Genomic DNA, 25,080 nt, shown 5'->3' on the forward strand with positions numbered 1-25,080 from the left:
GAATGGATATAGTACTTTTGTTCTGGTAGGTCTTTTAATATGCTCTATTCAAATAACTATTTTTTTACAGGTTATTATGTTTTGAAGCAAACTTTCATTAAAAATCTATAACGTAAAAAAAAAAAAATCAAGTTTGTGATCTTACATGTCAGTTCATCCCCATTGTTTGTGCGTACCTATACAGTTTTAAATTTCTATCATTTTCTTCTTAATTTTGTAATGTTTCATACTTCACTTGCTGGGTTATCCCTTCAAATCGCAGTTTTTATGAGTATATTGTGAAGAAAGGACTAATTTTGGATGCAAAAACACTTCCAAGAATCAAAAACATTCAATGCAGTGAATGTCAAACATATACCCACGGGAAAGATACTTTGTGACAGTTGGGGGTTAGGGCTTTTCTTAAGATAGTGGCATTTTTTTTAAAAGAAAAATACAATAGGGAGAAACCGAGAGAAGGCTTTGTGGGAACTCTGCTCCAGGCATCAAATTTCACATGTTTGAAAATAAGACTTCCATGCAGTGGTATATTTACAGCTTACAGTACAACCACAGGCGTGGAGGTGGTCGTGTGGTGGGTCTTCATACAATTGTTTTTTTTTTTTTTTTCACAACAGCTTTAATTATCTAACATTTCCAGGTAAGGAAAGCAAAGAGCAAATGATGCAATGATGTTAACATAAACAATGAGAAGATAACACTAAACATGAATTCTAATTAAGACACTTTCAAATCATTTTTCATTTTCTGGTTCAATCATTTCAGAAAATGTTATCTATCTTGTATTAAGTGCAACTTTGATATGGCATTTTGGTCAAACTCGTTTATATTAGTCAATTCCATCACCTTGAATGTTTTACCTTTAGTAAGACTTTCATATTAAAACATATTGCACCAAAATTTACTGTATGCATGTCATTAAAGATCCAGCAGTGAAGTAATATTGGATCTCTGACATAATTTTCCTTGATCCATATTCCACATACTTCCAAAACTACAAGAGATAACCCTTTCGTACTGGTCATGTAATTATTTTAATTATGTTGTCGGGTCATTTTAGGACTCTTGTGGGGAAAAAAAGATGTATTTGGCTGAGTGGTGCATTTGTTCACCTGTGGCTGTTGGTTTATCTGGATTCTCTAGCTTTCCCCCTCAGACTTAAAAAACTCAACTTACTAGAAGACTAAACAGACTGTGGATGTTAATGAGAGTGAATGTCTATATGTGGCTTGGAGACAGTGCCTTTTGCCAAATGTTATATTTTTGTAACTCTTGCTCAGAAAGTCACAATGATTCTATTCTTTAGAGAATTCATGTGGAAATGGTGCTCTTAATTAAGGATGCCAGGGATGGAGCTTAATTTTTGTAATCATTCAGTTTGAGAGCCTGCCTTTGTTCTGCTTTTTATTGCATTAGAAGTATGTAAGGTATTGTATTTGTAGTGATGTGTACCACTACCACATGCTAAAATTAAGTTGTTTGATTACCTCGTACATAATTTATGTGTCTGTTATGAGCTTTTGTAAGCAACAGCTCACAACATTTTACTGTTGCTGTGCACTCCTGTAGTAAATTGAAGTGTTTGTTTTAATCAATTTTAGATAACATTAAGTTATATGATTAGGTACATAGCTGTGGGGATTAGGGGACACGGGATTTGGCTTTGATATATTTTTGTAACTGTACAGATTACCGGTTTTGTTTTATCATCATAAGGACCCATGTTGCTTCGTAATTCACGGCTCTAATGATAGAACCTGACTTGTTGCTGCAATACATTTAAAAAAGACATTGGTGCTGAGTTCTGACATTATTTCAGTACTGTTGGCTCAAGCAGAAAAGGCAAAAATTTAGTCTCTGTTAATTGTTATTAATGTACATACTAGTTACTAGAGTTTATTCTCAAAGACCATATGAAAGGTCTGAAATCTCCTGCCCTTTCTTTGTGTCACTCTTCCCATTAGACAGGGGACCTTGGGGCTTCTGATGTCAGAACTGGATGGAAACTCAGGAGGCCAATTGATGTTGCAGTAGGGCCGAGTGACAGTCACTGACCCCCAAATGGAACATGGCTCTGAGCAACTCAGGACCAAATATAGCTACAAGATCACTGTAATCAGGCAAGCCAAACAGCACTGGCCTCTGATGTCAAAAAAAAAAAAAAAAATCAACAATGAATCTGACCGCATGAAATTTTTGTAACTGTCATACGGTCAGAAAGATCATAATTCATAAACTTTTAAATCTCTCATGTCGGGTTGAGAAAGGTAATAGACAGGAAGGCAATATCGTCAGAACTGATGACAGTTCAGAGGCTATAAGGCTATTATCAGTCACAATGTTTGAAACATTGCAATTGTTGTAAGTTACTTGGCCTTTTACTTTTTCACCCTGAAAAGAAAAAAAACCCTCTCCTAAGGGTTTACAACCTTTTTCATATTTCTGTCTAATACCTTTTTATTGAGATATGCCTTTAATTGTATGAAGGTCATCATCACAGAATGTCAAAATAAAGACAGTATTTAATATTTTTTTAATTACTCATTCAAATGAACCAATTATGTTGTGAACTTTTAGCGAGTGCAATTTCTGTAAGACAAGCAGGATATTTTTTATCGACTCAGTTAGCCATTACTGCATCATTAATTCATAATACCTTATGAAGATTGACAATGTTGTGTCACTTATACATTTTTAGATATATGTTGACGTAGCAGAAATTGTTCTTTTTTTTTTAAATAATTTTTTGTTTAGGATGTTGGAACACACAGCTAATGTAGAAAAAGCCCTGTTTCAAAGTTTTAAAATGACTGTGACCCCAAAGCCTTTCCATCATTCCACCACCATCAGTTATGATCTCTGGAACGACTTAAGGAAAATTTAATTACATCAAGTTAAACACATCTGTTTTAATCATTGAGTAAAGGTCAAGGCCTACTGAACTCCAAACCTTTGTTTTAACAGTAACTGCAGAAATCAAATTTCACACATTGTCCTAAAGGAAAAATGATAAAACTTGATAACAGAAGGGCCAAAAGTCAACTTTATTGTGACATGTTTGAAAAAGATGTCAGGGCATTAATTCAATTCCCTCAGTTCAAATGAATGGGTCTGGATCACAATCCTGAAATCCTAGTATTCTCAGGTCAACTGCCCTCCAAAGTTCTAAAAGTATTTTAACATAGATTTACAACAAAAAAATCAATGCACATCAAACAAGTTAATGAAACGTTTTGCATTTGCTGTTGGAATCTATTATTTTTCTTTCTTACTACATGTCGAATTAAAATTTGCATAAAAATGGAATTCTTAGACTATATGAATAGATGGTTTCCACTGGATAGGTACATGATTTTACATAAGATAATTACTAGGCGTGTTTTCAAAATTAGTAAACCACATTACAATTCTGCTTTAATCACTGCTCTATAAGCTAATTTGGGATTCCTAATTGAGCTCAAGAATCTCCATATCTTTGTCAGTATATTTGATATTATTGGATATTAGATGCAATAAAAATAACAGCTGTTACGATTCTTCAAGGATTATCAATCTTAAACTCTTGCCTTCAAACTGGCTGTAATGGAGAACATTAGAACAGATAAGAAAATGGAAGGAATGTCAATGGGAAAGGCTTGGGCAATGGAAAATAAGATTTGGCTATGAAATGGAAATGAATTGACAGGCTCATTGCCTTGGGGAAAAATCTTTGTTGAGTGAAATCATAAACATTTCATGGGGTCATTACAAAGGACATCTGTAATCTTTCTTTCAAAAGGTTGTTAGACTGTCATATTCAGCATGACAACTTTTGTATGATGATACATCAGCAAATGTTTGGCTTTATGCCAATAAATATTCACGCATTGCAATAAAACTGTAGGATGGAGTTCAATTTAAACTTCACTGCTGCTTCAAGAGAAAAACTCAACTGTTTTAAGTTTCCTTTAAAACTGCTTGTACATGAAGTAACAGATTTTCCCCTCCACACTCCTTTTTTACTGTTTTCCTCATTAGTATGCATTTATTGTCCTCAAATCCACTATCCATTTCTGTTGCCAACAGACACATTTTTTTCTCTCTCTCTCTTACTAATCCAGCACTTGCACATTGTCAAGGTAGGATTCACAAACGAAAAACATTCTGAACATTATGAAGACAAAGAGTTAAGCAGCTCTCGGCTGAGATGGGAAAATTAATCATTGGCTACGTCACATCTTGAGCCAACAAGGAAGACCTGCAGTCAACACTTGCTAGTTCTCCTTGACTCTGTCTTGGATGCAAACATGGGATCTTATCATCTGGCTAACCCAAATCATTTCTTCTTCCTTCTCGTTTTTCCCTTGTGTGCAACATCTCTGCCTCATGGTATGTATAAAGTGTTTGTTTAACTTTGTTGATATTTTCTGACTGAAAATTCAGATTGTGTGCTCCTTTAAAGGGCCGGTGGACTATGTGACTAATGATGAAGTTATTTTGTAACAAGTTATTGTTTTGTTATTTTGTTCATTCTGTAGTCACACCTCATTGTTTACCCAGCAAATTACAATGATCCCGATATAACCTGGATTGAAATAAATGCATTGGGCATCCCAGTATTTTTTTTTTTAATCTATCTATATTTTGGTTTATAATGTTTAACTAACTTTTTGGATCAAGTGGCAATGTATGATAGTGTCACTTCTCTCTGTTTGAGCAACTGGACCATTTCTGGAAAGACTCACTGCTGTATTTTTTTTTCACAAGTGAGCACCACAAGAGGAATGTACTTTATACCAATTGAGTTGTACTAAAACTTTTGATGGCTATAAATTTTGGCTAATGTAAAATAAAGGTTAAGTATAGTGGATCCATTCAAATCATATTTTCTATAGCAATTATAACGTTTTATACTGAGTAATAGTTCAATGGTAAGATGGCCTTTATTTTTGTTTGGATTAACCGAGAAGTAATTTTAAGGGTTAATATTTTGAGTGTCTCGCCTTTGGAGATTTTCCCTGGGCTTTTTTTCTTTCTCTGAAGTGTGCGTCATTTCTAAACTAAAACAACAGCTGGAAAAGATTTCATAGACAAAGCTGCTGTCATGTTATCATGTATTAGCCACACCATTTTTTGTTTAATGCAGCGTTATTGCACAAAAATTTGTATACATTTTATAGAATACCTCCTTGAGTTTTTCTGCAGATAAAAAGTCAGTAGGTATAACTATAAAACAAAGAACAAAGGCCAAAAAAAAATTTCCCTCCAAAAACTATTCAAATGCATTGAGGTTTTATACCGACATCTATATTGTATATTGCTACTATCCATCCATCCATTATCTACCACTTATCCCACTGAGGGTCAGGGGGAATGCTGGAGCCTATCCCAGCTGCCATCAGGCAAGAGGCAAGGTGCACCCTGGACTGATCACTTGTCAATCACAAAGCCACATATACAGACAGACAACCACTCACTCTCTCATTCGCACATCTAGGCAATTTTCCAGTTAACCCTCTACATGTTTTTTGACTTTGGAAGAAAACCGGAGAACCCGGAGGAAATCCACACAGACACAGGGGGAATATGCAAACTCCATGCTGTGAGGCCAAAGTGCTGAACACTGCGCTGCCATGCCACTTGTATATTGCTACTACCTTTACATAGCAAACTAGAACAATTTTGGAACTTATATACTCGTATACATAAATTACACTATCTTGAATGAGCATACCTGTTTCTTTTAAGGAATAGTATGTTGCCCAACTTTGACAAGTTAATGTACCGGTACATCATCTTGTGTTGAACACAATAAACTCAAAGTTCTAACTTAGAACAATATTCTATTTAAAAAGCTAACTTTACATTGTTTTGCACCAATACAAAACTGTAATACTTAGGGTTTGTATTGGGGCCAAAAGGGGCAGTTACAGCAATTGGCAATTGGTAATTGCCAGTTTCAAAAACATTTTCAAGCTGAGCAATGCAAATGTAAGAATTTAGAGGTCAAGTTCAGGTAAATCCTTTTTTTTTTTTTTGTTTTTTTTTTTTTTGTAGTAGCACCTATGGCCGATAACTGCCCAAGCTCTGAGTGGAGTACCATGTGCCGTCCCTGTTGTGAGTACCATCTGATCCAGTGTCGGTGTCCCTCTAAAGGGTCGAAAGTGGGCTACACTGTTCCTTGCTGTCGGAATGCCTTGGATCAGTGTGACCCCTGTATCATTCACCCAGGTAGGACCATCTTATTGTTGATCTCTTTTTATCTGCATTGTCTGTAGTTTCCATGCTTGAAAAGTTAACTGTCTCACACTGTAACAAATGGGCAGCTGCTGCAGTCTGACAAATTAATTTATATCTGTCTGCGAAACAGATCACAACTCATGAAATGCATCTCCTGTACGCAAAATACCAAAGCTCCCAAACAATTAGGTTTTTTTTGTATTTTTCTTTTCCAAAGGATTTATTTCATGTTTCATCCACCTCTTTTTTATCTTCCCTTTTTGGCAGGCTGCAGTCTCTTTGAGAACTGTAAAACCTGCCACAATGGAACATGGAAAGCCAATGATGACTTCTTTGTAAATGGAAAGTATTGTACAGAGTGTCGACAAGGCTGGAGTGGAGGCGACTGTAAAAGTGAGTTATCTCACTGTTGCGTTCTGGGTAACCGAGAACCTTTCTCATGGCAGATTAAAATTGGATGAAATGAAAAGTCATTTTATAACAAAAGTAACAAAATGATGAAGTAAAAGGAATAGTAGTACTGGTAGTAGTGGGAAGAGAATGGGAGGGAAAGTTAAAGGCTCTGTTACCCTTGGTTCAAGATGCTTACAAAATCTTTTGGTCGCCATATTAAGAAAAAGATGTTGCATCCATCCATTATATCTACCTCTTATCCTACACTCAGGGTGATGGGGGGAAGCTGTAGCCTATCCCAGCTGTCAGTGAGCAAGAGGTGGGGTGCACCCTACACTGGTCACCAGTCAATCACAGGTCCACACAGAGACAAAACAACGATGTTGCAATTTAGCATTATTTACTGTATTTATTTTAACGTAGAGCAAACAATTCACTTGCAAATCGCAGTTATGTTGTATAACTAGTAAACTAATTGAGTGACTGGGAATGTTTTTACCATTGTTATTACAGGGGACCAGTGTGGATTGGTTAGCGCTTCCACCTCACAGCACAAAGGACCCTGGTTCGATTTCCACAGGGGGGCTTTTCTGTCTGGAGTTTGCATGTACTCCCTGTGTCTAGGTGGGTTTCCTCCTGGTTTCCTCCCACGGCCCAAAAAAACGCATGGGGTTAATCTAAATAAACTGGAAAAATTGCCCAGATATGCAAATGAGAGAGTGAATGGTTGTTTGTCTCCATAAGTGGCCTTGTAATGGAGTTGCAACCGGTCCAGGATGTACTCTGCCCCCCGCCCAATGAAAGCAGGGATAGGCTTCAGCATCCCCACAACCCTGAGTGCAGAATAAGTGGTAGATAATGGGTCGTCTTCTTTTACTTTTGGCTTTTCCCTTCAGAGGTTGCCACAGTAAATCAACTTTCTGCAGCTAACCCAAGGCACTGTAACCTCTCTTCTCACACCAACTAACTTCATATCCTCTTTTGCTACATTCATAAATCTGCTCTTTGCTCTTACTCTAGACCTCCTGTCTGGCAGTTCAAACACCAGCATCCTTCAATATCCCTCATATATATATGAGCTAATCATCTCAGTTCAGTTTTTCTGACCTCATATACAAAACATACCCTCATAGCCTGATCCTATCCATCCTCGTCACTCTCCAAGAGAACCGCAACATTTTCATCTCTGCTACCTCCAGCTCTGCTTCCTGTCTTCACTTCAGTGCCACTGACTCCAAACCATACAGTATCGCTGGTCTCACAACTGTCCTACCCACCTTTCCTTTCATTCTGGCTGATACTCTTTTATCACACATCACCCCTGACACTTTTCTCCACCCGTTCCAATCTGCTTGAACACGTTTCTTCACCTCTTTTCCACACTCTCCATTGCTCTGGACTGTACCCTTAGTACTTGAAATCCTCCAACTTCATCTCTACTCCCTGTAGCTTCACCATTCCATCTGGGATCCTCTCATTTACATTTATCATTATTATATCTCATTTATTATTAATATGATGATGATGAGGATGATTAGGAGTAGTAGTAGTATACGCAGCCTGAATTTGTAATTTGTTGTTTTGGCAGCCAGGTTGGAGACACTTTATTGGTATCAATCAAGTGATAGTTCAACATCTTTTTCATAGAGTGAATAAATTGGTTGAAGAATGCTAGGGTTGGAACTGCCAGGCAGGTGGCCTTGAGGAAATTACAAAACAGAAGATTAATGAATGTAAGGAAAAAGGACACAGTTAGTTAGTGAGAGAGAAGTGGATACAGAGAATTGGGTTAGCTGGAGGAGGTTTATTCGTCCTGGGAAGGCTGATTGCTAAAAAAGACTACTAAAATAAAATAATGAAACTACTTTGAGGAAATTTCACTTTCTTCACATTGGACCAGTATGTCACCACAGCTACCTCAAGATTCAAGACTTTTATTGACATTACACAGAGTGAAACGGAATTTAGAGATAGTAGCTCTCAGGTTCACTGGAGTCAAAAACTGACACAATCAGCCTTAAAAAGCAGGACACAGCACAACAATACAACAAAATAAGATTAAAGCTGATGCATGCAGTTTGATCTGTGAAATAGTAGTTTCCAACAAATCTATGGAACGGACAAATACTTTCAAACCTGACTCTTTGAAAGGATGACATCTAACATTTAATCAACATGGAATCCAAAATACTTTATTGATTCCGGAGGTAATTTTTATACATGTACAAAGATTCTTTAAGCTATGTCATTTGAATGGTATTTCAGTTATTATTAGTTAATAAACTTTATAATAAGCAAGGCTTTGTATGAATCATTCATGGCAATGTATGCCATTGTTGTCAGCAATGTAATACACTGGGAGGACACTTGGTGGTGACAATGCTTTGTTGTTAAATTTCATCTCAGTAATTGAAATTCAAAAAATGAAATTTTGAGGTTGATGCCTCATTTCAATAGAAATCAGGGTTTTTTGCAAGTACTAATGTGCAAGTACTAATCAATTTTAGGCCAATATGTGCATGGGGAGACTCTTCATGAAACATTATTTTATTAATAGAGCAATTAAATAGGTCTCTCCTACCATCATTTTATTAATTCTTGTATTTTTCCATCTTTTTTTTGACGTGACCCCAGGGAAATTGCTACTTGGTTGTCATTCTGCCATGCACTGTCAGTTTGACAAACACAATGACAGGAATGGGGCCCACTTTTGTTGTCTCACATAACTTCTCTGGATCATCTGCATTTAAATTGGGTGTTTAATTTGCAACGAATGCAAAAATTTTGGAATGATGGGTAAGTCTGAAATGTTTAAAACCGACACTACTAAATCCAAAGCTTTAACCCTGAACCCTCTCAACTCTCTTGAATATTGGACAATGTTGTATGTTGCTATCACACATCAGGCAAATATCAGCAATGTTTAAATGTTGAGGAATGAATCGCTCCCTCAACCATTGATATGTTCAGATCATATGATGCTCATACAATCAATATAAGTGTCAAATCCACAATGTGATAGCAATGTGAAAGATTTTGTGTGTCTAGTCTGTGGAGGCATCATTCGGAGGACTCAGGGTCACATAGCGCTGGAGAGTTATCCAACAAATGCCCGCTGTGAATGGAGAGTGCAAGTGGAGAGGGGCAATATTATTGAACTGAGGTGGGTCCCCTCTATTTCATGTTTGAAAATATGGTAATAGTAAATGTTTCACTACAAAAATTCACCTCATGTAATATCCTTTGCGTCTGATCTTCAATTCATGTATGATCCCACAGCCTATCTATTGCGTCAACAGCTCCATCTTCTCTCAATACCAAAAGGGAATAAAAAGCAAACTATACCTCGGCCTCCATACTATATACCCTCATTTCTCAGGGAAGCGTCATATTTTATGAATTAACTATTTTGATCATTTTTGCTTTAATCATGCTTACCTGATTTGGTTTGTTTTTGTTCTGTTTGCCTTGCTGCTGTATCACCTTGTTCTTCTGTGTCACTCGAAAAAGACAAAATTAGTCTCAAGTGACAGTTTGCTATAATATCAAACTTCATATAACTTTTTTATGTATATTTTATTTAAGTATAATAAATGGAAAGGACCAGTGTTAAAACTAGTTTAAGTTAGGGTTTGGTAAAATCAGAGCAATGACACAGTTTTTGTCGATGTATTTAATTATTTATTTATATAATATATGTTTTTGATATATTTTTTTATATTTCACCTTTATGGACCACGGAAAAATCTGACTGGGATTAGCAATCTCTTTCAGGATAGCCCTAGACAAGATGAGCAAAAATAACAAGTTTACACAACATCAATCAACAAAAAACACAGAATTATACCAGTACAAAAGTTTACGAAACATATTTAGAATGAGAGCAAGAGACAGTTAAGACCTCAGAGGGTGAAAAAAAACTGGATAAAAAAATCTACAAATACTGTCTGCTTTAAACTTTTGAAAAATATGATTTACGTTTAATTTTTAATATTTATTTATTATTGTTGGAGGGAAGGACATTGTCCTCTAAGATTGGCTGTGTGTCAACTATAACTAATTGTTGGGTCTCTTTACTTTTTTGTTTTGCTGCAGGTTTTCATTGCTCAATCTGGAATTTGACCACAGGTGTCATTATGACTACATTGAATTGAGAGATGGCCGTGATCTCAACTCGCCTGTCATTGGCCGTTTTTGTGGGGACAAACTACCTCCACCTCTTCAAAGTTCCGGGAACAGTATTCACATCCTGTTCACTTCAGATGGATACAACAACTTCGATGGCTTTGTTCTTACGTTTCAAGAGAGACCAGGCAGGTATTATGGCAATTTGTGTGCATGTGTGCAGAATAAATGTACAATTTGATTTCAAAAGGTGAAACATGTTCAATGATAAGTCCTTATTGTTCATTTATTTAGTTGTGTTTAAGAACAGAAACCGCAGTATTATAAAAGATACCTGCTTGTATCATGTTGTTAGGAATAATTAATAAATCTGCTCATGCTGTCATGAAAAAACACGTATAAAAACCCCATTAGGTTAGAAAAACCTATGGGATTTTGTGCAGTAGCAATTAAAAAGGACTCAGCTCCTTCTATACTGTGCTCATAGATTTCAATATACCAGGGCTATTATTCTTCCTTCTATGAATTCATCCTTTAATGCCAGCTAGAAAACTGTCTTGGTGCAGACAGTGCTGCCTTTTGGGCATTAAATAATGAAATAGGCTATTATTCCAAAGATCTTCAGAAAGACACAGTTGTCGATCAAGGCAAATAGATGGCCAAGTATTCATTAATTCATGTATTTGTTATTTATCAAAACAACTTAAGTTTTTTTGTTTTGTTTTTTTTACTTGCATTTCATTATATAAATCTTTCATATACAAGGATAATGTGATTCTGTGGTGCAATGGGAACTACTAAAAACAATTTTGCTGAGCTGCATCATTTTCATTTTCAAAATTAGAAATTAAACAATTAAACGATTACATATTGGTGTTACACACATTAACTCTTTGCACATCTACAATCTGGTATTTTTTTGGTCACAATTTAATATTTTACAGAAGAAACTCCCTATGCATTCAAAGCAAGTTGGTCCCAATTCAGTAATCCGTAAATTATGCAATACTTATTTATCAAATGACTGGTTAAATCCCACCAGGGATGCAAAATTATGAATTATGCAGCTTTTTTTTTGTCTGATTTTACTGAACTTGGGGGGAGGGTGCATGTTTAACTGCAGTTTCTTTCAACAGGAACTTGATGTCTCAAAAAGCTGCTGAAATAGTGTGTTTTCAAACCCTTTCATTAATTGTTTTTAATTTTTGAAAATTCAACAGAAGGTCACAACACCACACTGGAAATGTTTCTTATATAGATTTGTTCTTAATGACTGAATATTTGCACTCCATATATCACAGCCCCCAACATTTCTCCACACTTTCAGCCAAGAATCCAACCTGTGCACCACCAGATACGCTGGCTAATGGATATATGCTGCCTCTATTTGACCTAGAGGAGAAGCTTGTGTCTGTAAACTACCGGTGCCTTCCACATTTCACACTGATCGGCCCCCAGGAGAGAACCTGTCTATTCAATGGTACATGGAGTGGCAAAACACCTACATGTGTAAAAGGTAGTTTCCATCAATAACTTTAACCTTTTTGCTTTTGAGTGTAAAAACTACATTTTACATGTCTTCTGCTGTTCATTTCTTCTCTCACGTCACATGGGAGCACAGTCCAGTGTTCTCTCCCACCCAAGCCTCTAAATGGCTTCTACAGAACCACTAGTCACTCAGATGGAGGAGCAGAAATGGTAGAGTTTTTTTGTAAAAACTCCTACATTCTCGCTGGAAACCGCTACAGCACCTGTATCTCTAATGGAACATGGAGTAGCAGGCCACCCAAGTGTGTGAGAGGTAGTTGTTTTCAAAAATACACCAGAGTTCAGCACATGCTGTTGTACACATCTATAAAAACAGAAGCCTGTTTCACTCACTTCAGCAAGTGAGACCTGTACAAAGTTAATTCCTACTCTTTATATGCTACGTTTCCAAAATATCCTTCCATGAAAGTAGAGTACCAAGATAACTGTATGAGAAGGTTATCGGCTAATACTGTTTCTACAAGTGTACTGTTTCAGTCAATGAAGTTTAGAGAAATATTTCACAGCATTAATTTTTCTCCTTGTTATTTTCCTTCTTTTAGCCTGCCGAGTGCCCAAAGTATCTGACCTTGTGCAACAGCATGTTATAAAGCCACACCATCTTTTAAGGTATCAAGTATAACATTGCATTATTCATAGTATGTGTACATAGCCTTTGTGCATTTCTAAGTAAGTGTGTAGAGATTTGTTTTTTTGTGAAAGTAACACTCCGAAAGACACAGTCTAAGTCCAAGTAGTTTCATTGCAGTTTAGCTTGAAGAAATCTACCACAGTATGAAATCAATACAGTCATATGTGAATTTGCTACCTTAAGATAACCTTTGTTGGCACAGTATATATTCCATCCATCCATCTTCTGTTGTTGGCGCATACCCTCCGATGCCCCTTTTTAAGGGCCAATCCAGCAGCACAGTTCCCACCTTCCACACAAAACTGCAGAAGCAGTAGGTGGAAGATGTGTCATCGGGATTGAGGAGATCAGTGGAAGTATTCCTGCCACTGATCCACATTGTCCAGAGAGGAGGTCAGCAGCTCTCCATCTCCCCCCCTCGACAGGCACCGACCACCTTCCAACCACAGCTCTGGTCTGCCGCCGGGACAATGGAGACACGGAACATGGCCCACTCAGTCTTAATGTCACCTGGCTCCTCAGGATGTGGTTTAAGCTCTGCCTTAGGTGGGAATTAAAATTCTTTCTGACAGGGGACTCTACCAGACATTCCCAACAGACCCTCACAATGCGTTTTGGTCTGCCAGATCTGACCGGTGTCCTTTCCCACCATCAGAACCTGCTCACCACCAGCTGGTGATCAGTTGACAGCTCTGCCCCTCTCTTCACCCCAGTGTTTGGAACATGCAGCATTAAGTCCGATGATACAACCACAAAGTCTATCATTGAACTACGGCTTAAAGGGTTCTGGTGCCAGGTGTACATGTGCACACCTGTATGTCTGAACGGGCTGTTTGTTATGGACAGTCCATGACACAGAAGCACAGAAGTCAAGGACCGTTCCTCACTCTCACACCTTTCCTTGTGTCACTGTCGCTGCCCAGTTGAGCATATAAGACCCTTGATAAGAGGAGGGAGTCCCCGACAGGGATGCTTTCAAGTACCTCCTCGAGGGACCCCAAAAAGGGTGGGGAGTCTGAACTGCTGTTGGGTGCATAGACACACACAAGAAATCAGTCTTGTTTCTGTTTTTTTTTTTTTTTCCACAGAGAGAATCCAGGCACAAGACTCCCTGTCTCGTCTACATATGACATACACGATATATTGTCAGGGGGATTTTTTCCACTAACTACAGATAGAAAGTTAGATACAGTTGATGCTTCATTAGAAGAGCTTCCTCGTGGCTTTCATTCAGTCTTCACAAGAATTACATACAAGTGTAGCTCGCCTCTCTACCACAACACCGGAAGCTCCCAACGCACCTGTCTTAAAACTGGCAGGTGGAGTGGGCGCCATGCCTCTTGTTCACCAGGTGAGAGCAACAACAAATGGATATTTACTGAAATTAAAGTTCAGACAATATTTATGCAAATGCAAATTCATGCTTTACCAATATTTTCTAATTAATTATGGTTTATAATGCACTCCATTGTGAACCCATTCTGTATCTGACCCAGGCTTGGGAGAGAATGTGTTGCTGTTGTAGTCAGACAGTGTTAAGTTAATGTAGAAAGTAAGAAAATCATGAAAAGTCAAAATTGGTCTGAGTTTCAAAGTACTTTCACTCATTCTAACTGCAGATGATTTACAGATACTGTTCTTAGCTTGTTCTCAATAGAAAATGTATAATTTTGAAAATCAAAGTATGAAGAACACAGCAAGTCCAAATAGCATGAACGGTTCTTTACATTTCTGATAATGCTGGCAAGAATGAAAATTACAATATAATATTTGAAAGCTGCCAGATAGAAAATCAGGTCATGTGAAGAAAAACATTAACTTTTCTAGTCTATTGCAACAATTTTGCATGCCATGTCTTCAGCAATGAAACGTTTCATATATAGTACAAGCACATTTTGAGGAATAAATTTAGCTTCGCAAAACATGTACTATGTAAAAATAAACAAAAAACCATACCACTCAATTTTATACATAATTAAGATAAGTAAATACATACATACATGAAGTGAAACTATTTTCCATGATATTTCTTATATATATTTATAGTATAGTCCAAAGCATCCCAATTGTTTTTATTTGAGATATTTCTATTTCTACAGTTTAAGAATAGTCTCTATTATTTGAAAATTGGCAAAAGCAGATTATTTGACCACGTGTACATTTTTTATCTGATTTTGTTCTTTGACATACATTTTTTTTTCCCCCTAGTGTGTGGAAAACTCGACACATCCAGCACACTCAACCTGACATACACTCAGTTGCCATGGCACGCAGCCATCTATATCCGTTCACCTCCCGTGCACACTGACAGCAGCCCGAGGCCCCCTGTAATGACCTTGTTTGACCAACAGGGGGCCTCAGAAGAGGCCACATTCTGGTACCTCGCCTGCAGCGGAGCTCTAATCGCACAGCGTAGCGTCCTGCTGGCAGCTCACTGTGTGGTGAAGAAGGACACGCAGGAGCTGATTCCCCCAGCCAATGTGAGGGTGGTGGTTGGCCGGCAAAAAAAAAAGCATCATCTCAGGGTACAACCTATTCTTCATTTGTTATAAAAGGCGTAAATAGTACTTTGACACATTGTATATGGTGTGCTATATATAAATGACTGAGAAAAAAAAGAACCCCTTACACTTGAAAATCCATGGAAAAAATTTAAGTCAAGGTTATGTAATAACCAGATAGAAATTAATTTCTCATTTGGAGTTCTTTTTTAAAGATACAATTAAAGATGAATCCCTTTTTTTCTCTGTCTTTCTCAAAAGATTTCCAACATTTTAGTGCACCCAAGCTTTTTTACTGCTCCAGACTTCAATGTGGCTGTGTTGAAGTTAAAGGACAAGGCCAAAATAAGTCAGCGTGTGCTGCCTGTGTGTCTACCAGAATTGCAAGGAGGAGAGGTGACCACACGAGAGGCTTACACTTCACGGTGGATGATATCAAATGATCACAAGCAAATGGATGACTACATCCCCCTGAGCACGCTGGAGAATGTTGAGTTGAGTGATGTTTCTCATTGTGAAAGGCAATTTGCCAAACAAGGAGCACATACCCCATCAATCAATGATAACAGCCTGTGCATCATTAGTAAAATGTCCAGTCCACAAGGCCTTTGTTCCAGTTTTATACCAGGCATAACAACTGTGTTAGCTGTACAACCTGCCACTGGTGGTGTCTCATCAGGTCATGAGGAGACTCTTCCGGCATCTACAGCAGGCTGGCAGCTGTTAGGTTTGGAAAGTTTTGTCTACAAGGAAACAAACTGTCCCCAGAAGACTCATAGTGTTCAGGTAAAAATAGCCAACTTTCAAAATTGGATAAAGGACAACATGAAGTAGATATTGGACCACTATATCTGTGGTCTCAACAATTTAGGGACTTCAGTCTCAATCTCCAACTTGATCAAAAATATTTCAGTGGTTCTTTTCTATGAGCACATACTATGTTTTTTAAATATCACAAGAGGTAGCGACTCCTAATTGTCCCTCATATGCTAGTGTTCCAACACTGAAAAAGTCAAAATTAACTTCAAACTACTAGCAATAAGCATAGTAAGCAACAACCCCATATCGTGTCTGGATAACACTTTGCAGGTGTGTAGAGAAAGAAAAAAAAACATAAAACATACAAAACAAGAAACTTGATTATGAGTGCTTGATTTGTATCACAGAATGAGCAATTGAAATATGTTGTTGCGAATGATGATGATGATGACTGTTGGGAGCTTCTCTTGGTTCTATGTTAAAAAACTCAATGGTTGAATGACTGTAAAATGTTGTATTCGATGTGTGACACTAACCTGCACCGTCAGTTACAATGGGGGAGTGCAACCTCAGGCTAACTGCTAACGCTAAGAGAGACACCCCCTGGGTTTCCGCTGTTTGCGGTCTGTTAAATTAAAACCATTTTCTAAAGAGCAATTTACCCTGGACGCCGATTGTTGCTTTGCGAAATCCCAGCCTGTCATAATATATTCATGTATTCTATCAGTTGGGAACTTTCGTCTTGAGGTACAGGCTTTGTTTGACCAATGCAGAGAACTGACTTTCTGACTTTCTATTGTTTCCCTGTGAGTTTCTGTTCTCCTCCTCTCAACAGTTTGATAAATAATGACAAATGATAAATGTTTAAGGTTCTGTCCAATCAGTACAAGGCTGTGCACAAGTGTTGACTGTTCATCCCATTGCACTATATTTGGCACTTAATTTGCCGATCTTCCTGGATGTGAGTAATTCTCAAAGCAGGTCCAGAGCTGTAAATGAACAATTTTAAAGAAATGAATATGATGTATTCATATCTATCACACACAGACAGACGTCTCAATGGGACATATCAAAGTGAGGTTTGGCATGTAAGTCATACACTTCCATTTGCATGATAATACAGTACATTTGGATCATCAAAGCATTTGGATATTAATTTGCTGTAGTACATATATGTAGCTTTTGTGTTTCTGGAGGGAGTTTCCATTTCCGACTAAGCATTCGTCAGATTCTCTTGAGACTATCCAACATGTCATTGACAAACACACTGAGAGGATTTACTAAGCTTAGCTCTTACTCCTGAGATGCAGACACCAGTTCTCCCTTGCAGGATTTGTGGAGGATACTCTTTCAACCTGGGAAGTTACACAATAAGAAACTTGTGTGACAATAACTGCAAATAACAAAATGAGAGATACAATAATTTTATTTGCCACTTAAGGTATAATGGTTTTTTATCCAACAAACTCTTTGAAGATAATAATTAAACTCCAGAAAATGCACTAAATGCCATTCTGCTGTTAGACTAATGACCATACTAACTCATTCAAATGTATGGAAAAGAAAGAGTATTAGTAATCATATGCAAATATATTGCATTGTGAAGTTCATTAATGGACAGGGTATATTAGGTTTTCCACTGGCAAAGTTCTTCATCTACTACATGATGTCCTAATGCTAAAATGGAGTGAGAGTCTCCTAATCTACCACTCTTAAAGCAAGGGAACACCCCTCCCACACCTAACACCAGGTTCTTTCCTCACGTTTCCAGTCTCCACCCTTCTGTCTGGACATCAGTGAGCACACACTGCACGTGGAGAGTTCCTGTATTTGTTCAGGTTGCAGGGGGGAGGAGCAAGAATATCTACTCATCTTAGAGGAAGAGGAACCGTCTGCTACACCTGTATGATTTTATGTTTAACAAAAGTCAGCATATGCTTATGAAATTTTGATTTGGCAGACATTCAGGGAATATTTGACTATAATAATTCAATTTATTTCAAACAGAAATATCCCCATATTTGAAGAAGATAGGGCATCCACAGGTGAGCACATTCAATTTAATCTTTTGTGTCCAAAAATGATATCAATAAACTGATTTTCTCATAGCGGAACTGAAATATATTTCTAATAACAATGTTGATCATGGCTGTCTTGAAGCCAATGTTTATGTTGTCAGTGTTATGACCTAATGCTTAATATTTAGCGTGCAGGCAGCTATACTTGATTGTCGTCCTATCCTTCACCTATGTAAGGAACTGATTGCAGGCCAATTCATGAAACTGGCAAAATGTCTAGCATTGTGAGGGGCTTGGGTTCTGGACTAAACCCTGCAAACATCAAGTAACTGCAAATGTAACGGAGCAAAGGAAGTCAGCCTAGCATTTTATAGAAGGGTAAGTCATCAGCCAATATATAAATTTGACAGTTATCACACTCAAAACCAGATAATGACACCAGAGGATAATTTTCGAGTGAATGATTCTAGACATTCACTCTGACTTTAATAGTAAGTCAACTTTATGTGTCCAAACATAATTTTGAAACATTTTCACTGAAAAGAAATAAAACTAGAATGACTAATTCAATTTGGTTTGTTCCATACGATTTGCTCTTGCCTGGCAGTGTAAAGTCTATAGCTTAGTTAATGTCAGAATTGCTGCTGGAATTCCTCACAACATCTAACACAATTTTGAATAAATCATCAAATAAATGATTAAGATAAAATTAGATTGAGCTTAGATTTGAAGATCATATAGAAATGTTATCTTGTTCACGAAGCTTATAACTTGACAGTAGATGTGTTTTATATTTATTATACAAACTCTAATTTAAATGCCAAGTCTGTGTGGATTGGTTAATATGATATATTATGATACATGCATTTTCTAAATTAAAAAAGGCTGTCTTGTAAAATGACTTATGTGTCAAAGTACTATTCATTTTCCTGATGTTCTGTTAATGTCCAGAATCCGGTAACATATGACCCTGTAATATATTATCCCTGGCATATGCTAAAGTAACAAAAAGTACTTGAGTTATTCGAAGTCATGAAAAAACAACTGTCATACTTACAGTAGTCCAATATATTATGAGTGTATTCATGCCTATGTTTTCTCACATAATGTCCATACATCCATGTGTTGCCATAGAGTAAAGCCCTGGTAATATTAGTACCACATGAATTTCTTGCCCTTATCAAATTCATTACAAACAGTAAACGCTGGCTCACTTGGATTTCCAATGCAAATCAACAATTCCTTTAAAATGCTGGATAAGTTATCTCATATTCCTTATTGTCCATTCATTGCAGCCACAAGCACATCATTAACCTCCAAACGGACACTTGGCTCTCAGTAAGAGAGACCTCAACATGGCCTGTTGTTATTTCGAAATGCTGCATCGAAGGTCAATTTCCTTTCACAGATTACAGAGACAAAACATTATGAATTCAATACATGTTTCCTTAGATCTGGTAAAATGTACAGAAGTGGAATCTTAACATTATCTTCCAATTAAAAAGACTCATTCTGTGTCATTTCATTTTATCTTGACTTGCTCCTTCAATCTGGCACCCTTAAAAGTATGTCTGCATGATTTTAAGTCACCCCTTCACCTCTCCATCTTTTAGCTTTTGAGGGAAAAAATTACCACCTTTTGAAGATTATTTTATCCTTTTTTTCCTTACTGGTCAGTAGCCTATTTTTATTATAATCAAATGTTAAAGATATAATACAGTTTTCTTTAATTCTGCGCCCAAGTAGTTCATTTAGGGGGACTGCTCTGCCATTGTTGGCAGAAATTGATAAGAAGTTTACTAATAAGAATAAACAACACGTACTGAATATACATTAGCCTCAACAGGGAAGTGCATTGCTGGAGGCCCCAAAACAGTAGTGCAAAGAGTGAAGCTATTAAAATGACAATTTCTAAAACTGAAAAGATTTTGAAGGTCATTACTGTTATTATTGATGCCTTCTTATGTATGTAGATACATATATATAGAAGTAGTGGGCCATTAGGGCATGCAAGGTTTTCTCTACTGGCCTGAAAAATATCTGAATCACAGACTGAGTATAATTATATTTTGTCCATGAATACTTATTAAATAATTCCAAATGGTCTGTCCGCTTCCTTTTCCCTGGCTGTGTTGCTTCCAGACATGTATTTTCATATTAAAGCATTAGCCAATCACATTTCAGCCATTATATGTTGCCAGGCAGGGTCAGACTCAAAGAAATCTGCCTGGAGGCCTTCAGAATCTGCTTCACACCCACTCTAGCAAAAAATAAATGTCAATGAAACTGTTGATTCAACCAATCAGACTTTGAGTTGTGACACCAAGGCCTTCCAGAACGGTACGGTAGTGTCAGCTTGTCACACGCCTTTTGATTGGATAGTCAGAGCGTGTACTAGTCAGAGCTAGCAGGTTGCATCTGTAGTGGGCTGCACAAACACAAATATTGTTGTGTTGATATAATAGCTATTTGTCCACCCATGATGGCTGAAGGACGAGAAGAAATTGATGTGGTCATAGATTTATTGTCAAAGCCATTTTCAAGATGGACTTTTCAAGAAAAGACGGACATCGTAAAGAAAGGTTTGGTAGTTCCAAAGCTAGCAGGGCTGTGACAGTGAGGAAAAGGATTTGTCTGTAACTTTCAGTCTGCAAACTATGAGCGGTACCCCTGGCTCACAGGCTCTGAGGAACACTGCAAATTTTATTGCTGGGAGTGCTTGCTATTTGCCACTGATCAACATGGTGTTTGGAGCCACGCTGGGTTTGTAAATTTGACTTGCCTAACCAAGGCAGCAATGAGACAAAGATGGTTGGGTCATGTACAGAGGAGGGATTGTGAATATATTGATAGACGGATGCAGCCAGGAGTGGCGTGCCAGAAGGTCCAGAAGAATACCAAAGAAAAGATTTATGAATGTAGTCAGACAGGATATGAAGGTAGTTGGTGTGAGAGAGGATACATAGAATAGAGTTAGATGGAGGGGGTTTATTCGCTCTGGCGACCCCTGAAGGGAGCAGAAGAAGAATGCATATATAAATATATATATATATATATATACACTGCTCAAAAAAGTAAAGGGAACACTTAAAAAACACATCCTAGATCTAAATGAATGAAATATTCTTATGAAATACTTTGCTCTTTACAAAGTTGAATGTGCTGACAACAAAATCACACAAAAATGATCAATGGAAATCAATTGTATCAACCATGGAGGTCTAGATTAGGAATCACACTCAAAATTAAAGTGTAAAAACAAACTCCAGGCTGATCCAACTTTGATGTAATGTCCTTAAAACAAGTCAAAATGAATCTGTGTTGCTTCCTGAGTGGACACTATGATTTCACAGAAGTGTGATTGCCTTGGAGTTACATAGTGTTGTTCAAGTGTTCCCTTTATTTTTTTGAGCAGTATGTATATATGTACAGTGTGTGTGTCTGTGTGTGTCTGTGTGTGTCTGTGTGTGTGTGTGTGTGTGTGTGTGTGTGTGTGCGTGCGTGCGTGTTTGTATATAGCTTGTTTTATTATTCTTGTTTTTATTATTATTTTTTGTGAATTTATTATTTTTTTATAAGCCTTGGTTCACCTGTTCGCATGCCTTGGTCCTTCTGGGAAAAACAGGGTTAAATCCCATTTTTATACTTGAGGCTTTGTCCTAAAAAAATAATCCAACTCACTAAAAATGTACTTTTGTCACAGTTTACATATTTAATAGGCTAATAATTGGTCTGTTTACATGTTGCCCAGAGCATACTGCATTGCATCCTTAGCGCAGCATTTATTAAACTGGTCCTTCCTCATGTATACCTATTTATTAGAAACAATAAATGCTTAAACTTGCACAATATTAAAAACATGAATATAAGTACAGATTGAACCAAACAGTGAGTAAATAACCTTTAAAGGTTACATCATTTCCAAAATTTTCCCTCTTACAATTTTTGAGACTTAACTTTTTTAATTATCTAGGATGTAATAAGCTTGAGGTCTCTTTTTTTCCAAAACACTTTTGCAAGATCTGGCAACACATTTTCCTTCCTTTGGCCTTCTTTGGACAAGGTACAGCCCAATGGGACACCATTTTCCAATTGGATGGACAGAATCGTAGAATATTAGGATGCTAGAATAGATTTTTTACATAGACCATGACATTTTAAAGTTAAACTTAAGTAATACCTTCTTTTCAATCATTCAAAAAAATATGAAAATATGAAATCTCAACTAATTTTTTCTTAGGAGTCAACAGACCAATACTTGTATTTTATCTGAAATCTTTGGGCAGTCACTCCACATATAAGTCTTCTGTCCTTCAGCAGATCAGACATTTTTGGGCCAATATACTCTCCAAAATGATTGCTTCTGTATCACTACCTATACAAATCTAGACACTGTCTAGTGTTGAACATTATTTTATTAATCCATTTTGGAAATTTGCCAATATAAGTCAACGTCACTTAATCTTTCATTGGCTCTTTCATATATGATACTTTGATAGTCCGAACAGTCCACACAGCTGACTTGGAAATTTCCCCGGAAATCGAGAGATAAAGACACACCTCTTGGAACAGGAGGATGCAGTTACATTACTGCAAAACAGTCTCTTTTATCTCTAATAGATTTTGCTTTGTACGATTGCCAATGATAATGTATTTTTCATCCAGTACAGCACGGATTGCTTTGGGTCATAAAAATCATTAAATTCTCTTTTTATATGGGTAAATAGACCCCTGGATGATCAATCATAGGAAATTAATTACTTGACAATGAAACACTCGAAGCAAAATTTCGAACTCAGATGTGTTTCATTTATATCACACTTCACATTAAAATGCTTTGTGGAAAAGACAAGCGTTTTAGTCAGGGAAAACACCTGGTTGACGGTAAAACGTCCATTTAATGAGCAATAGCTGTTGTTGGCCCCAGCCACGCCACACAAGCCTGCAATACAACTAACTGTTCTCGCTCAAGTCCAGAAAAAAAAAAAAAATGAATTCCTTACACCCCAAACCTCACCTACAAAATTCCCAGCAAGCCTAAAATCACACAGAAAACAAGCATCAACATAAACCCCAACATTCGTGACTTGCTATAATACATAAAGCCAACATATGTATACATGCCAACTTATAGTCAGATTCAACATTAAAAGGAAGGCTTTCCCTTTTTAAATAAGAGCTGATACACTAAATAGACAATTGAAACAAGGAGATCCAGTAAGATCCAGTTATTTCATGTCATAAAGTCAGATGAGAGACAAATCGAGATGGCATGTTAAGATTGCATGTATGCTCTGCAATTTTTGAGTTAATTAACTATTAACCAAACTACTATTAATTAAAATACTTAAACTATTCGAAAAGCAACAAAGCGGACAGCTTTCTAAACACACATTTAAAATGCACTGGGTCTTATGAAATGCACATTGGGACTGATTGCAGCCTTCAGTTTCTCAGTGCAATCGACAATTAAATACAACATTGATTGAAAACAAATTCTTCAGTTTCAGTCACAGCAACCTTTGTTTTATGATTGAAGGCAATATCCCTCAAGATATTGACAACTCGGAATTATTCTTTGAGTGTGTCTGGTCCATTGCTGTGTGTATGTGTTCTGGATTAGGATGGATCAGTACAGATTAGTTAATTATAGACACCTGCTGTCTTAGCGTGGTGTGTGTTGTCAGGTGTTGCAGCATGAGGTTGGGTTTGGGGTGGAGGGGCAGCAAAGGCGGAGCAAGGTGTGAAATTGCGCGGACAAATGGTTTGCCATGTGTTCTGTGGAAGTCCTTCTCCTCCCTGCCCTGGCCCTGACAGCACCTCACTAATGGGTCATATCACACGCACACCCCATGTAGGTACATTCACTTTCTTGGTGTGTTAATTGCAAACCGCAAAAAAAAAAAAAAAAGAACATTTGACTCATCAGTTCATGTAAATATTTTCAAGGACAATTCTTAGCTTTTCATAAAATCGAGGTGTTTTAATGAAAAAAAAACTGTATTTTTGCCTACATAAATAGTCGCCCATCGCATTACTATGACAAAAAAATGGAATGGGCTGCAATAGGAAAAACACACATTGTAAAACATTCTTCGATAATTGAATGTTCTGCAAGGCAGGGCAAATGAAAATAAATTAATAAGTAAATGACAAGTAATGTTAAAAATGTGCAGAGAACTTGCATTAATTTGGAAACTACTGTTGTCAAATGCATACCCGTCATTGCATATATACACAAGCCTTAATTTTAACTAGATTACATATTAATAAAGCATGGCTTGTCACCTCGCGTATTTGGCAGTAAGAGCAAAAAAGTAATGTTTTGCAGACCATTTTTGTTATTATTGTTTTAAAATGCATTACACTGCCAGTCAAGGAATGATTCCCATTTATCAGAGTATGTAAACAAAAGGATTATTGGTTTAAAGAAGCGAGTAAAAAGTGTTCAAGTAGGTTTACTTTTTTCTCTGTCCAAATAATTTTCAAACATGAGATTATTTTACACACCAAATGTACTGTAAAGTCATTACAAACAAAATAGCTGATGTGCATTTCATCAGTACACAGATCATAACCCCTGTGTTGAGGAAGGCTTAAGCAAAATAAATCCTAAGAACAATATTGAAGTTGTCACAAAATATATGCATAGCCCATAGAGCTAAAATAATTTGCTCTTTTGCACCGCAAGTGTATTGGACATTGTCAACATTCTCAATTGTCTCAATTTTTTTTAAGTTTTATTTTTAATTATTTATTCATAGAGGAACTAAATCAATATATATATTTGGTTGGGTTTTGCAGCAATGGATACAGTGATAGCATTTAAGGAGAAAAAGAAGAAAAAATAAAGCAAAACTAAATAGAAAATGAATAGACAGGCAGA

At 37.0% G+C, this 25,080-nt stretch overlaps 1 protein-coding gene across 7 annotated transcripts; it reads left to right on the forward strand.

Moving 5' to 3' along the window:
- The first annotated feature begins 65 nt into the window (after positions 1-65).
- Positions 66-19,692, forward strand: LOC147235787 (inactive serine protease PAMR1-like). 7 transcript variants are annotated; one of them, XM_086144008.1, is made up of 13 exons: positions 66-4,368; positions 6,037-6,210; positions 6,487-6,612; positions 9,646-9,775; positions 10,708-10,925; positions 12,065-12,253; positions 12,359-12,538; positions 12,828-12,894; positions 14,005-14,267; positions 15,125-15,441; positions 15,679-18,079; positions 18,184-18,221; positions 18,432-19,690. In XM_086144008.1, the coding sequence occupies exons 1-11, from the start codon at positions 4,287-4,289 to the stop codon at positions 16,249-16,251; spliced, it is 2,319 nt and encodes a 772-aa protein (XP_086000134.1). In that variant the 5' UTR covers positions 66-4,286; the 3' UTR covers positions 16,252-18,079; positions 18,184-18,221; positions 18,432-19,690. The 7 variants fall into 7 exon arrangements, with proteins under 7 accessions (XP_086000134.1, XP_086000135.1, XP_086000133.1 ...); XM_086144009.1 differs by having other exon boundaries at positions 18,445-19,690; XM_086144007.1 differs by having other exon boundaries at positions 18,184-18,572; positions 19,490-19,686.
- The last annotated feature ends 5,388 nt before the right edge of the window (positions 19,693-25,080 follow it).

The sequence above is a fragment of the Fistularia commersonii genome, chromosome 3 (assembly GCF_037954325.1).
Source record: "Fistularia commersonii isolate RoL2024-O1a breed Wild chromosome 3, RoL_Fcom_v1.0, whole genome shotgun sequence".
Lineage (NCBI taxonomy): Eukaryota > Metazoa > Chordata > Actinopteri > Syngnathiformes > Fistulariidae > Fistularia > Fistularia commersonii.

Excerpts from the sequence above, each read along its gene's own strand:
- LOC147235787 (XM_086144006.1), top strand. The coding sequence starts at position 4,287 with ATGGGATCTTATCATCTGGCTAACCCAAATCATTTCTTCTTCCTTCTC. Across the intron at positions 10,926-12,064 it reads TACGTTTCAAGAGAGACCAG|CCAAGAATCCAACCTGTGCA; the intron begins GCAGGTATTATG and ends CCACACTTTCAG. Across the intron at positions 12,254-12,358 it reads AACACCTACATGTGTAAAAG|TCCAGTGTTCTCTCCCACCC; the intron begins GTAGTTTCCATC and ends ATGGGAGCACAG.